This window comes from Carcharodon carcharias, chromosome 11 (genome assembly GCF_017639515.1).
Source record: "Carcharodon carcharias isolate sCarCar2 chromosome 11, sCarCar2.pri, whole genome shotgun sequence".
Classification (NCBI taxonomy): Eukaryota; Metazoa; Chordata; class Chondrichthyes; order Lamniformes; family Lamnidae; genus Carcharodon; species Carcharodon carcharias.
Genome location: NC_054477.1, coordinates 73608173 through 73622780, shown reverse-complemented (window position 1 = coordinate 73622780; position 14608 = coordinate 73608173). Strand labels below are relative to the sequence as shown.

Here is a 14608-nt window from a genome sequence, read left to right as displayed (position 1 = left end):
CTGTATAGTCATTGTTTGATTATCACTGTCAAAATCCAGCAACTCCCTCCACCACCTTCACCAACAGCATGGTGGGTGTATCTTCAACAAATGAACTGCAACGGTTCAAGAAGGCAGCTCACCACCACCTCCTGAAGGGCAGTTAGAAATAGCTAGTAAATATTTGCCTTACTAGTGATGCCCAGATTCTGTGAATGAATAGAAAGGTTTTTTTTGCTCTCAAAAATACTGTTTCCTGAGTCAGTAGTGGGAGGATTGTCTGTCTTGTCACCTTCTGAAATCCTTGGCTTATCTCCTGGGAAGTCAGCATGGTTGAATCTTTATCTATAGATGTGTTATTCAACTTTGAAGTATTTTTCTAAGGCATTGCTGAAAAAAGAGATATGCTGTTGAAGCTTTTCGTCTTGCACTCATCAGTACAGATTCACAAGAATACCAAATCTAAAGGGAACAACAATTTATACTGCATGAGAATAGGGTGCTGATTGGTTGGCAAGAGGATTATGATTGGTAGAGATGTTGCCATGAAGAATGCATCAGAAAACAGTTAACTGTCAATTTTTTATTTAAATTCAAGCCAGGCAGGTTCATTCTGGGAAATGAACCAGGGAATAGCTGTCTCCCAAGCTTTTGTTTAGTTGAAAAAGGCACAATACGCGGGCATGCTCTTTTTCCTTGCAAAGGACAGGGCCCTTTGTGTGAATATATGTAGTTTCTAGCCTGAGTAAGTGAGCCACACTGCAAGCCTGACTGGTTATCTTAAATTGGTTGTCACTGTGATTGTTAGCACAGTCAGGGTTGTTTAGCAAATGTTATGTTGCTGTACCAATCTGGCATCCCTTGGACCTTCCTCAATTTCCTTATTGTTATCACCATTCTCTTCCTCCTCCAAATATGCACAAACACCTCTTATAAAGCACCTCTCACAACTTCAGGAGATTCCAAAGTGTTTTACAGCCAATGAAGTTAATTTGAAGTGAAGTCATTGGTTAGAGAGGGATGCCTAATAGTAGGGAATTTGAGAGTTTGGCAGTGGATTCAAGATTCAAGAGATGAGACAAGTAAATGGCATGCTACCAGAAGCAAGCTGTTCTGCAAAAATTCAAGTTTAGCAAACCTTAGAACCAAGAATTTCCATAGCAAATGGATAAATGAATTAAGAAGGTGTGTTTCAAAAATACAGCCATAGCTTTGTTATTACTGGGTAATTTCTGGTAGGCAAAGCACCAGGAAAGTACCAAAACCTTACTGCTGAACCGTATACAATGGGATTGAAGCTGGGATCTTCATGATCTGCAGAACTCAGCCACTTTTACCTTAATGAGCTGAGTATTCATGGATTATTTCAATTCAATGTAATACAGGTTTCTCTTTCAGGAACACTTGAGTGGAAAAATAATTCAGAAGATGACGTTGGATATGTGGCACAGAAATAGGCCATTTGCCTCACCCAGTCAACGCTCGTGTTTATGCTCCGTCGAGCTTCCTCCCATTATAACATCGATTCCCATCTCCCTCAAATGTTTGTCTAACTCGTAAAAGCATCTGTACTATTTGCTTCAACGAATCCCTCTGGTAACAAATTCCACATTTTTACCATACTTGGGGAAAGAAGTTTCTTCTAAATTCCTGATTTGACTTATTGGTGACTATATTACATTGATGGCCTCTAGCTATGCTCTTCCCCACAGTAGAAACATCTGCAGTTTTTTGCTTTTATCTTAGTGTTTAATTGACTGCCACTTCTCTTCAAGGAATGCCTACCTTGAAGAAGTATTACTCTTTTCGCCGTCAGGATTTTCGTATCTCTCTTTTGCTCTACTTGTCCCACCACCCCCCTTAAACCAGCTTATATTTCACCTCTCTTGTATTTTTACTTAGTTCTGTTGAAGGGTCATATAGACTCGAAACGTTAACTGTGTTCCTCTCCGCAGATGCTGCCAGACCTGCTGAGTTTTTCCAGGTATTTTTGTTTTTGTTTTGGATTTCCAGCATCCTCAGTTTTTTGCTTTTATCTTAGTGGAAACATTCTCTCTGTCCACTCTGTCAAAATCTTTCATAATTTTAAAGATCATCACCCTTCAGCTACCTTCTTTCAAGAGAAAAGCAATCCAGTCCATCAATTCTTTCCTGATAGGCATACCCATGGATTTCTAATATCATCCTGGTAACAAACTGTGCACCCTCTCCAGTTCCACATTATCCTTTTTATAATATGCTGACTAGAAGAATACGCAGGACTCTTACCTGTGATCAAACCAAATTTCAATACAGGCTTAGCATGACCTCTTTTTTCAATTTTAACCCTCTGGAAATAAAACCTAGTGATTGGTTTGCTTTTTGTTTTGGCTTTGCTAACCTGTGACACAACTTTTAATGATATATTGGTACTCCCAAAATCCCTTTGTTCCTCTACCCACCTAGACTTGCAGCTTCCATATAATACATAATCTCCCTATTCTTCCTACCAAAATGTACTACCTCACATTTATCTGTGTTGAACTTAATTTGCCAATTATTTGCCGATTGTGCAAGTTTAATAATGTCCTTCTGTAATTTGTTGCAGCCAACCAGTTCAACTGGGACAAACCAGGAACACTTCAATGGGAAAGAAAATTCACTTGGAATGAATCAACCATCTCCTACAAATGAACCAGTTGACTGGGAAAAGGCATATTATCAGGCTCGTAGAAAGCTGAACAAGCACAGAATCTTATTTGTTGTGAGTTCTACATCTAAACAATTTAAGATTTCTTTATATTGCTTAATCTTTTAATTTACTCACCACTGGTCTCCATAAATTTCCTTGTGTTGAGGTTATTAGTACATAAGCATGAGTGCCCCCATTAGTGATCCCCTTCCCTTACTACTTCTCTACTTGTGAACATGTGCCTGGTCTGTTTGTTGCCCACAAACATCAGAAATCAACTGAACAGATGAAATCAAGCAGAAAGAGGAATTAAGACCACACCCTATGACTAACTCAACTTCATTTCCCAGTTACTACTCCTGTGCAATGTGGTACAGCACAATTTGCAAAATGATTAAGAACATAAGAAATAGGAACAGGAGTAGACCATAAGGCCCTTCGAGCCTGCTTTGCCATTCAATGAGATCATGGTTGATCATCGACCTTAACTTTCCTGCCCACTCCCCATATCCCCTGATTCCCTGAGAGACCAAAAATCTATCTCAACCCATATATATCCAATGATGGAGCAACAATGGGTCGAGAATTCCAAAGATTCACAACTCTTCAAGTGAACAAATTTCTTCTCATCTCAGTCCTAAATGATCTACCCCTTATTGAGAGACCATGCCTCATGTTTTAGATTCCCTAACCAGAGGAATCAACCTCTCAGGATATAAGATAGGGTAGACACCATGTTTCAATGAGATTACCTTTCATTCTTCTAAACACTAGACGGTTTAGGCCCAATTTACTCAGCCTCTCGTCATAGGATAATCCTCTTATCCCATTAAGCAATCTAGTGAACATTCAATGCATTGCCTCCAATGCAAATATATTACTCCTTAAAAATGGAGATCAAACCTGTGCACAATACTCCACTTGTGGTCTCATCAAAACCTTGTACAATTGTAGCAAGATTTTCTTATTCTTGTACTCCAATCCCTTTGCAATAAAACCAACATGCAATTTGCCTTCCTAATTGCTTAGTCTACCTGCATGCTAACTTAATGTTCCTTGTATGAGTATACCCAAGTCCCTCTGAATATTAACATTTAGAAGTTGTTTAATGTCCTTTAAAAAGTATTCTGCTTTTCTGTTCTTACTACCGAGGTGAATAACCTCACACCTCTCCACATTATACTTCATCTGTCACCTTGTTGCCCACTCACTTAACCTGTCTTGATCTCTTTGTAGACTCTTTGTGGCCTCTGCCAGCTTATATTTCCACACAGTAAACTTAGATGCATTACACTTGGTCTTTGCATCTAAGTCATTAATATAGTTGGTAAATAGCTGAGGCTGTAACAGTGATCCTTGTAGCACTCCACTAGTTACAGCCTGCCAGCTTGAAAATGCCCCATTTATTTTTAGTCTCTGCTTCCAATCTGTTAGACAATCCTCTATCCATGCTAATGTATTTTCCCCAACTCCATGAGCTCTTATCTTGTGTATTGACCTTTTGCATGGCATCTTTTTGACAGCCTTTTGGAAATCTAAGTGTATTACACCCATTGGTTTCCCGTTATCTATCTCACTGGTTGAATCCTCAAAAAAAAACTCTAATAAATCTGTCAAACACGATTTTCCTTTTGTAAAACCATGTTGATTTTGTTTGATCGTACTATTATTTTGTAAGTGTTAAGATGTCCTTCATAGTAGATGTCAGGATTTTCCTAACCACCAATGTCAGGCTAGCTGGCCTGTAGTTCCCTGTTTTCTTTCTCCTTGCTTCCTTGAATAGCTTCCAATCTGTTGGGACCATCTAGAATCTAGGAAATTTTGCAAAGTCATAACCAGTGCATCTATTATCTCTACATCCACCTCTATTAGAGCCCTAGGATATGGTCCATCATGTCTTGGATATTTGTCAGATTTTAGTCCCTTAAATTTCTCCAATACTTTTTCTCTGTTGACATTAATTACCTTAATTTCCTCACTTGTTTTATTTAGCTCCTAGGTTACCCTGTATTTTTGGTATGTAATTAAGTTTTTTTTCTGTGAAGACAGACACAAAATATTTGTTCAATGTCTCTGCCATTTTTTTAATTCCCCATGATAATTTCCTCTATCTCTGCCTCTAAAGGACCAATATTTACTTTGTGAGGACACACTCTCCTTTTTATACACTTTTGAGAGCTCTTAAATCTGTTTTGATATTCCTGGCTGGTTTAATTTCATATTCTATTTTTTTCACTTTTATCAACATTTTGGTGGTTCTTACTCCTCAATCATCAGACTTAGTACTATTCTTTCCCACAGTAGAATCCTCTTCTATTAATCTAAACTATCCTTAATTTCCATAGTAAGCCACACATGGATCTTGTTGAGTTTTTGCTTTTCAATGGAATGTATTTTTGTTGAGCATTTTGAATTGTTTCTTTAAACATTTTCCATTGTTTATTTATCACTATATCTATAGTCTATTTATCAAACCAAGTTTAACCAGCTCACACCTTTCATTAGATTTCTAGCTTTAGACAAGTATATAAGAAAGTAGAACTAAGTAAATATGGAAAATTAGTTTTTACTCATGTCAGTGTTTTTGCAAAATCGGGGATAGGAATTTTGACTGTTGAATCTTAGAAAAGTGTGATTCAAATGAATGAAACTATACAACTGCAATGACCCTACTGAACATGAAAGCAATGGACATATTTTCTGGTTAACAGGATCATTCTCACCAGTGCATACATTAGTCAGGAAATTAAAAGGAGACATATATCATGCAACCCGGTGTGAATTGGACAGAACATTATCTTTACAGCTAGGCTTTTAGTCCAGCCTAGAACCGAGTTGCAAAGGTGAAATTCTATCCAATTTACCCTTGCCTAAAGATTCATTTCATTATTTTGCATTGTTGGTAATAGCAATAGAGGAAAAAAAGAACTTGCATTTATTCATATAAGGCCTTGGAATTCAAATCACCTGGATCTCGTACCAGCTTGGGCAAGTTAATGAAGCCTTTCTGCTCGGGCAACGGTATGTCAATTGCCCATGGGAAAGAAGGAATAAGTCAAGTGGGAGCAGCCCTCTTCCAGGTGGCTAGCCTCCCAAATTACTGGACCTCTTTTATGGTATGAAATAGCCATCAGGCTAATAACCTCAACAATGATCCCATTTGATATATATGTCGCAAAAGAAAAAGTTCCACCATACAAGTAGTCTCATACCATCAAAACAGCTGGCTGCAGGCTATCTTATAGTTATAAAACCAGTGCCATGACAATCAGACAAACAGTGGGATGCATTCAGTGAAATATTTGGTGCAACATAAGACTTAATAACTACACTTAATAGTCAACCATCCCATTTGTGTGGTAACATATGAGGTAAGCTATAATATCGATCTAAAAGAAGAGACTTACACAAATAGAAAGAAAAGTGGAAATCCAGCAGGCTGGAAGGGGTGTAAAAAGTGACAAAGGGGCAGGAAAACAATATTAAGAGCTACAAAAATGATAACAAACATAAGTTTTGCAAGTGTATTAAGGCTAACAGTAATACTTTTCATAAATACATTAAGAGAAAGAGAGTGATTATGGGAAATATGGTCCCATTAAAACAGATACAGACTACTCTCCAATCAATAATAATGAAATAGCATACTTGCTAAATGAATACATTGCATCTGCCTTCAGAGTAGAAGAAGAAAAATACCATTGGTACAAGGTAAACTAAAAGAAAACCACTACAAAGGGTGGAACATATTGAAGTTAATCTGTTTAAAACATTGTAATGGTGAAAATAACAAGACTTACGATATTTCCAGGACCTAATAGTTTCCACATTAGGGTATTAAAGGAAGTAGGTTATGGAATTGGAGATGCATTAGTTTTTCCAAAGCTATATAGATTCAGGAATGTGACTGGAAAACTATCTAAGAAGGGTGGGGAAGTGAAGCCAGGGACTGTATTTAACGCTTGCTGAGATGGGTCAATGCACTCTCTGGCAAGCTGATGGCAGCCCCACCATGGCCATTTCCAGGATACCCTTCAGGATTAAATTCCAGTTAGGAAGTCTTCCTGCAGGAGCTTCTGCCTCTGAGAGCTGCTGGCCAATTGGAGGCCATTGCTGGTGCTGCAGGAGGCCCCAGGATGAGGATTGTCACTGGAGCCCTGGAGTGCAGGTACATGGGTGTGATCACCAGAGCATGTTCAGCCTTGGTGAGGTTGGGAGAGATGAGTTGGTGTTAAGGGCAGTGAGGGTATCTTCCCACAGGTCCCTCCCTTGCTACTGGATGGTCACTTTGTTGGATACGGGGTGCCTGGGAAGGAGAATTTCCTACCCCAACAGGCTTCAGGCGTGCCTGCCAGTGTTTACCTGGTTATTTGGCCACATGATGTGACCCCTACCAAGGATGCAGTATTTATGTGGCTATTTAAGGGCCTCATTTAGCCACTGGTAAGGCTGTTCTCGATCCTTCCCACCCCAGGATTAATTGGTGGGTGTCAGGCAGGTGACGGGCTCTCCACTCTGAGCCTTTCTGCCCGTTATATAGCCCCCATGCCTCACAGCTGTGGGAGCAGTAAATTCCAGCCCAGGTAATGATCAACCTGTTAGTCCAGCATCAGTAGTGGGGAAGTTACTATATTTTGTCCTCGGGGAGGGAATGACTGAACACTTGGATACATTTGCGCTGATTAATGAGTCCTCATGGATTTTCAAAGAGCAAGTCAGTTTGGCTAATCCAGTGCAACTTTGAGCTCTGCTCTTTGTTTCCTAATTCTCAACCAATTTCTATCGACAACCTAAGGTTTGCTGCAACACTGTGCACTTTAAGTTTTGCTAACAATCTCTCATGCAAAACCTTACCAATTGCTTTCTTGGAGCCCATGTAGGTTAACATCCATAGATGTTATATATCATATGAGTAACCTCTTCAAAAGGATGTTGTAAAGGGACATAAGTACATTAAATGAGTGGGCAAACTTGGCAAATGGAGTTCATTGTGGTTAAAATGTAAGTTTATCCAGTTTGAATTTATGAAAGAAGAATTGGATTATTTACTAAATGTGAGAAAGTGAAGATTTGAGTGCCTGTGTGCATATAAGAAAATGGCTCATGGAGTGTTGATCTTTATTGCATTGTTTTTACAGCACAAAAGGCAGACTATTTGGTGCAACATGCCTACTTTGGTGTTTATATTCCACATGAGCCTCCTTCTACCTTCATTTCATCTTATCAACAGATCCTTATTCCTTGCTCCTTTACGTAGTAATCAACTTTCCCTTTAACTCATCTATGTTGTTCATCCCTTTCTGAGTAGAGAGGTTTCTCCTGAGTTCCTTATTGGATTTGTTAGTGACTATCTTCATTCTCTGTCCACTAGTTTTGGAATTCGCCATGGTGGAAGCAATTTGTCTACGTCTGCACTGCCGGACCCCCCCATTTCTCTCAGGTCACCTCTTGGCCTATTCTAAAGAAAAGAGCTCCATCCTGTATTAGTTAAAACTTTTTAGTTCTAGTATCACCCTTATAAATCTTTATTGCACCTATTTTTAATGCCTCCATATTCTTTTTTTAATATAAGACTAGAGCGAGACCAATACTCTTAAGTCTGGTCTTACCAAGATACATAAGTTTAACAGAAATTCTCTGCTTTTGAATTTCATTCTTCTAGAAATGAACCCTAGTACTGGTTGTTTTTGGCTTGGTTAACCTATGTTGTTACTTTTAGGAACATAGAAACAGGAGCTAGATAGGAAATTAGCAAGCAGGACCTCAAAAGCAGTAATCTCCAGATTACTCCTGGTTCTATGTGCAAGTGAGTGTAGAAATAGGATAAAGCCAACAAATGCATCGCTGTGAGGTGTTGCAGGAGAAAGAGCTTTAAATTTCTGGCATATTGGGAGCAGTTCTGTGGGAATGGGGCTGTACAGGCGAGGCAGGTTGGACCTAAGCAGAGCCAGGACCAATGTTCTTGTGGGGTGATTTGCTTGTGCTATTGGGAAGGGGATAAATGAACTTGGCAGAGGTGCGGGAACCAGGTGGTAACTTTAGAAAGGAATACCAAGATGCAGTGAATACTGGGAGAGACAGATAGCACTAAAGTTGGAAATAGTAAGTATTAGGTGGATTCAGTGTAAGAGGAAAAGTAATAAAGTTTGAATTAAGTTTACTGTGCATGTATATGAATGTGCTGAATGTGATAAATAAGATTTATAACCTGAAGGTGCAGATGGCCAAGTGGAAGTATGGGCCAAGAATTTCCATTCCCTGCCCTGGGTAGGGGCCTTACCCAGAGGTACCCCAGATGATTGGGGACCCCTGGAAAGTTCCCACGCAAAAACAGCATAGGAATTGCTCAGGAAGTTTAAACTTCCGACGGGCAATTACCCTGCACCTGGAACCATCTGAAACTCCGAATAGCTACCCAGGAAAAGTTAGAAGGATTAAAACCACTTATAGCTCCTGTGTCACTATGGCCCTTTCACACCCCACCTGACCCCTCACTGGAGCCCCCTGACTATCACTCCAACCACATCCTCCACCCTCCGACCCCCCTGACTAACCCCAACTCCCCGAGACTACCCTCCCTACCCCCAACTATCCTCATGACACCCCCCACCCCCAATAACCTCCTGCCTCCACGACTACCCCCTCATCCCCTGACTATACCTCACCCTTGGACTACCCTCCTGACCACGCCCCCAACTACCCCACCCACTACCCGACTAACCTGAATCCCCCGACTACTCCCCGAGACCCTGACTACCCCACCCTCAACTACACCCTCAAAACCCCAAATCCCCCCTAACCAACCCCATCCCCCATGTCCAACCGACTACCCCACCATGATCACCCTACCCTGACCCCCAACCACCCTAACACCCTTACACACTTGCCTTCTCAAAATTACTCACCCAGTGTGTGGCAGCTAGTGCTGTAAAAAGGGGTCTTTGCTTTCTCACCAGGCCTGGGTGGGAAGGTCAGGCGAGAAATGTGCAGCTCCTCACCTGGCTAAGTAAAATGGAGTGGAGTGGGAATCTGACGGTGAGTGCTACTCCATGGAATTTCTGATGTGGTAATAACGGAGCTACAAGGTGACCAGGAAAGATGGGGAAGGGAAGAAAAGAGAAGAGGTGGCAATATTGAATATGGAGAACATTGCAGTGCTGCAGAGAGAGGATGTCTAGAGAAGTCAAGGACAGAAATTAATTGGTTGGAGCTAGGAACAAAACTAATGCAATTAAATTGTTCGGTGTAGTCTGTAGGCCAGCAACTAGTTGGAAAGATGTAGAGCAACAAATTTTCAAGAAAATTACAGAGAAGTGCAAGAATTATACAATAGTTACAATAGGGACAACATCAGTGGGATAAGAATGGATCTGGCTCAGATAAATTGGAATCAAAGTTTGGCAGGCAAAATTGTAACTAAACAATGGGCTGCCTTTAAAGAAGAGGTATTTTAGTTACAGTCAAGTTATATTTCCAGGAAGGAAAAAGGTAGGGCTAACAAATTCAGAGCTCCCTTAATGCTGCACAGCTCATGGTGCAGACGCTTGATAAGGAGAAGGTATCACGTAGGCTGTTTGTACTTAAAGTTGATAAGGCAGCAGGATCGGATGAGGTGCATATTGATGGAAATTAGTAGAAACTGTGGAGGCACTGACCATAATTTTCCAATCTTCCTTAGATTCAGGGGTGGTACTAGAGCTCTAGAGAAATGCAAAAGTTACATCCTTGTGCAAAAGTGGTTGTAAAGATCCAGCAACTACAGGCCAGTCAGTTTAATCTTTGTGGTGTGGAAGTTTTTAGAAATAATAATTTGGGATAACATTAATAGTCATTTCGGTAAATGTGGGTTAATTAAGGAAAGCCAGCATGGGTTTGTTAAGGGCAAGTTATGTTTAACTAACTTGCTGGAGTTTTTTGCAGGTACAGGATTGATGAGGATAATGCTATTGTCATTGTGTATGTGGACTTCCAAAAGGCACTTGATAAAGTGCCACACAACGGACTTCTGAACAAAGTTAGAGCTCATGGAATAAAAAGGGACATTGGCAATCTGGATACAAAATTGGATGACTGACAGGAAACATATTAGTGTGATTGGCTGTTTTTTTGACTGGAGGAAGGTTTATAGTGGAGTTCCCCAGGGTTGGTATTAGGACTTCTGCGCTTACTGATACGTACTAATAACGTAGATCTTGGTGTACAGTGCACAATTTAAAAATTTGCAGATGACACAGAACTTGGAAGTATTATGAACTGTGAGAGGAATAGAGGTAGAACTTCAAAGTGACACAGATAGGTCAAGTAGCAGATGAAACTTAATGCAGAGAAGTATGAAGTAATTCATTTTTGGTAGGAATAATGAAAAATGACTATGTAAAATCAAAGGTACATTTCTAAAGTGGGTGCAGGAGCAGAGGGACCTGGGTGTCAATATTTTTAAGGCAGAGGTAGATAGATTCTTGTTAGGCAAGGGAATCAAAGATTATCAGATAAATGGGAATGTGGAAATCAAAACACAAGAAGATTAGCCATAATCTTATTGAATGGCGGAACAGGCTTCAGGGGCGAATGGTCTACTCCTTTTCCAATTTCTTATGTTCTTATGTACACAACTCATTCAATGTAGCAAGAAGGTTGAGAGACCTGTGGTGTTATAAAGATATAAAGGCACCAATCCCTCATAACATGTTGTGTGTTCACTTATTGCGACAAGGCACATGGGAACATATTTACAAAGGTATAAAGCTTGAAGACCTATCAGCGGCAGAGTGATGTCTGTGTGTCTCTACTCAAAAGCAAAAGTAAATCTAAATCTGGATCACATGACACCTTAAATTAATGTTACAACATGACCAGTTAATAAAACATATGGGATCCTGGGCTTTATAAATAAAGGCACAGCATATAAAATCAATGAAGTTATGTTAAACTTGTATAAAACATTGGTTTGGCCTCAACTGGAGTATTGCATCTAGTTCCGGGCAGCACATTTTAGGAAGGATATGAAAGCATTATAAAGGGTGCAGAAAAGGTTCATGGGAATAATTCCAGGGATGATGAACTTCAATTATGTAGATGGATTGGTGAAGCTGGGACTGTTCTCCTTGGAGAAGATAAATTTGAGAGAATATTTAATAAAGGTATTCAAAATCATGAGGAATCTGAACAGAGTAGGTAGGGAGAAACTGTTCCCATTGGTGGAAGGATTGAGAACCAGTGGGCACAGATTTAAGGTCATTGGCAGAAGAAGCAATGGTGACATGAGGAAAAGCTTTTTCACACAATGAATGGTTAGGATCTGGAATGCATTGCCTGAGAGTGTTATGGAAGTAGGTTCAATTGAGGTATTCAAAAGGGAATTGGATCATTTTCTGAAAACGAAAAATGTGCAGGACTTTGGGAAAAAGCGGGGGAGTTACACTAGGTGAATTGCCCCTGTAGAGAGCCAGTATGGACACAACAGGCCGAATGGCCTCCTTTGTGCTGTATCCATTTTGTGGGCAGCATTGTACAAGGTGCTTGACTGCCTGCTCTGCCGGCTAAAATGTCGGTGGGGTGAGGGGGAACTGGTTGCCCTGCAGCCATTTGACGGACAAATGACCATTGGCTGTTAATAGACGAGGGATGGGATTCCCTTGCCTCAGTGACAGCTGGTCCTGCCTCAGAGAGCTGCCAATCAATCAGAGGCCAATAGCTCTCCGGGACTCTGGAACAGAGACACGCTGTATTGGATTGGATTTTGGGTAAGTGTTTGGAGGTCTTGCGTGTGCCAAGCTGGTAGCCCCTGGCAAGAGAAACGGAAGTTGGTGTTTGAGAGGCCATGTGGGGAGGGAATCTTGGGGGCTGTAAAACCTTGGGTGAGGGGCCTCCAGTGTGCCCTGGGGCTGGTTAAGGAGGGAGCCCTCCCCGTCCACTGCAGGGTATCCTGCTCAGCTGATTGCTTGGCATGGCCCTCTCCCACCACTGGTTAAGTTCTGGTGGTGGTGGGATGAGGTCCTTAACTGGGCATTAATTGATTCGCAATTGGAGTTGTAGAGAGAGGCTTGCGTTTCTTGGGCACTGGATAAGAAATGAATCCAGTACACATGACAAAATCTGAATTTCCTTTTGCCTGTCCACTGCCTCTTTTTGTCGGTTTATTTGTGGGTGGGGGGTGGTTGGGGTGGAGATGTAGCCAAAGTTGCCTCTGTTTATTATTCTATGGATGAATCATCCAGTCCCTTTGGCGTTGGGCGTCATGACGGGAGAGGGGGGGGGGCAATTTGGCAAGAAGGGCAGAAATCAGTTTCACGCCAGTGGAAAGCACAATGGGATCATCCGATGGTGTCCACCACTGCGGAACACGAATCCTACTGGAGGCTGAAGTGAACCCAATTTGCAAGGGGATTGCACAGTAAGGCCCGACCAGAATCGTCCCCACATGCCAGATTTACTGTTACGCCGGTGGGAAAACATGGCGGCCCAGAACCCGTCTAGACAAGTGTGATGTGCAGAAGTTGGGACTTGCTGTTAGGGCCTTGCTAGGATTGCAGACATCTGAGGAGAAGCAGATGCTGGAGCCCTACAGCTAATGGACCCTGGAGGAACATGTGCATCTCATGGTGAGTGGATTCTCAAGGACATGGCTCCATCGCGAAGCAGCCCTTGGAAGGTGGGAGGTCTCTGTAGATGCTTCGGGCCTGCTTTGGAACATCACAGCCTTGGCCATGGGCAGCTATGAATGATTGGTAAGGGTTGTGGGGGAGCAACGTCCAGCTGTGGGTGGGAGGGGAAGGTGTACAGGGAGGTGGGGTGGGGTAGGGGTTGGGGAGGAGTGGAGTGGGAGAGGAATTTTTAGGTTTGACTGGAAGAGGAAGATCTACTGGGTTGGGGGGGGTGGTGGTGGGGAATAGAGGTGTTGGGGGGTATGAGGTTGGGAGGGGGAGGAGGGAGTACAGCAGAGATGAGGGTGTAATGGGGAGAATGTGGCAAGTGAGAATGTAGGTGTAATGGAGATGAAGGTATAAGGGAGGGGGTTCAAAGGGGGGAAGGAATTCGAAGGGGGAAATACATCCGGGGGTGGGGTGCGGGTGATGTGAACGGGGGCAGGAGGGAGCTTGGAGGAGGGAAAGGTGTTCCGGGGAAGGAAGGAGTTTGTTAGGGGCAGGAAGGAGGTGTCTGGGGGCTGCGTGCACACCTCTCAGTGCTTCCAGACTAGGACAGCTCCACAGAAGACATGGCCCCGAAAGGCAAGAAGACTGCAACCCCCAGGTTTAGTGACACGTCCCTCGAATGTCTTATGGAAGCTGTGGAGGCCCGCCATGATGTTCTTTACCCCTCGCTCTGGCCGCAGGAGGCCCAGCAATCTCACACTCCTGCTCGGTAGGTGATGGCAATAGTGATCAGTGCCAATGCTGTACAGAAGATGTTGGCCATCCAATGCAGAAAGAGGATGAATGATCTCATCCGTGCAGTCAGGGTATGGCAACCTCTCATCACTGTAAACTCACACACTCAAGCCCATCACACATGCACTGGCATCTCACTCACTGCCAGTTCAAGGGACATCACCGCCCATTCTCACACACATGCTGTCAATCTTCACCTGGTCTCATCTCCTCTGGAGACTGCCTCCTCAGCCCTCACCATCTCGTGGTCACTTGCACAGATCAACATGTGCTCTCACACACACCCTGGTGCCTCCCCTTTCCCAGTACAGCTCTTGCCCTGCAGCCTTTTCCCTTACTTGAAGCCACTTCTCCCCTTTCCCCAAGCAAGCCCCAGCCCAGCAGCCATTGAAAAGCCACCCACATATGGCTGATCTAGTAGGTAGAGACCTGCCCATGAGCTCCCCTAAAAGTGATGTGATGCTGTCTGTGAAGCCTGGCGCTGATGACTGCGAGTGCTACCCGAAGCAAGGTAGGCAAACAAACCTCAAAGTCTTGAATGAAGTGCAGCCCACCAAGTGTTCGCCTTATA

General features: G+C 42.5%; 1 protein-coding gene across 3 annotated transcripts in view; it reads left to right on the top strand.

Moving 5' to 3' along the window:
• Positions 1 to 14608, top strand: part of LOC121284420 (transmembrane protein 182-like) — a 91974-nt gene that overhangs the window by 32522 nt on the left and 44844 nt on the right. For all 3 annotated transcript variants that reach the window (XM_041199871.1, XM_041199869.1, XM_041199870.1), the window contains one exon: positions 2567 to 2722. In XM_041199871.1, the coding sequence (XP_041055805.1) occupies positions 2567 to 2722 (156 nt within the window). The remainder of the gene's footprint in view (positions 1 to 2566; positions 2723 to 14608) is intronic.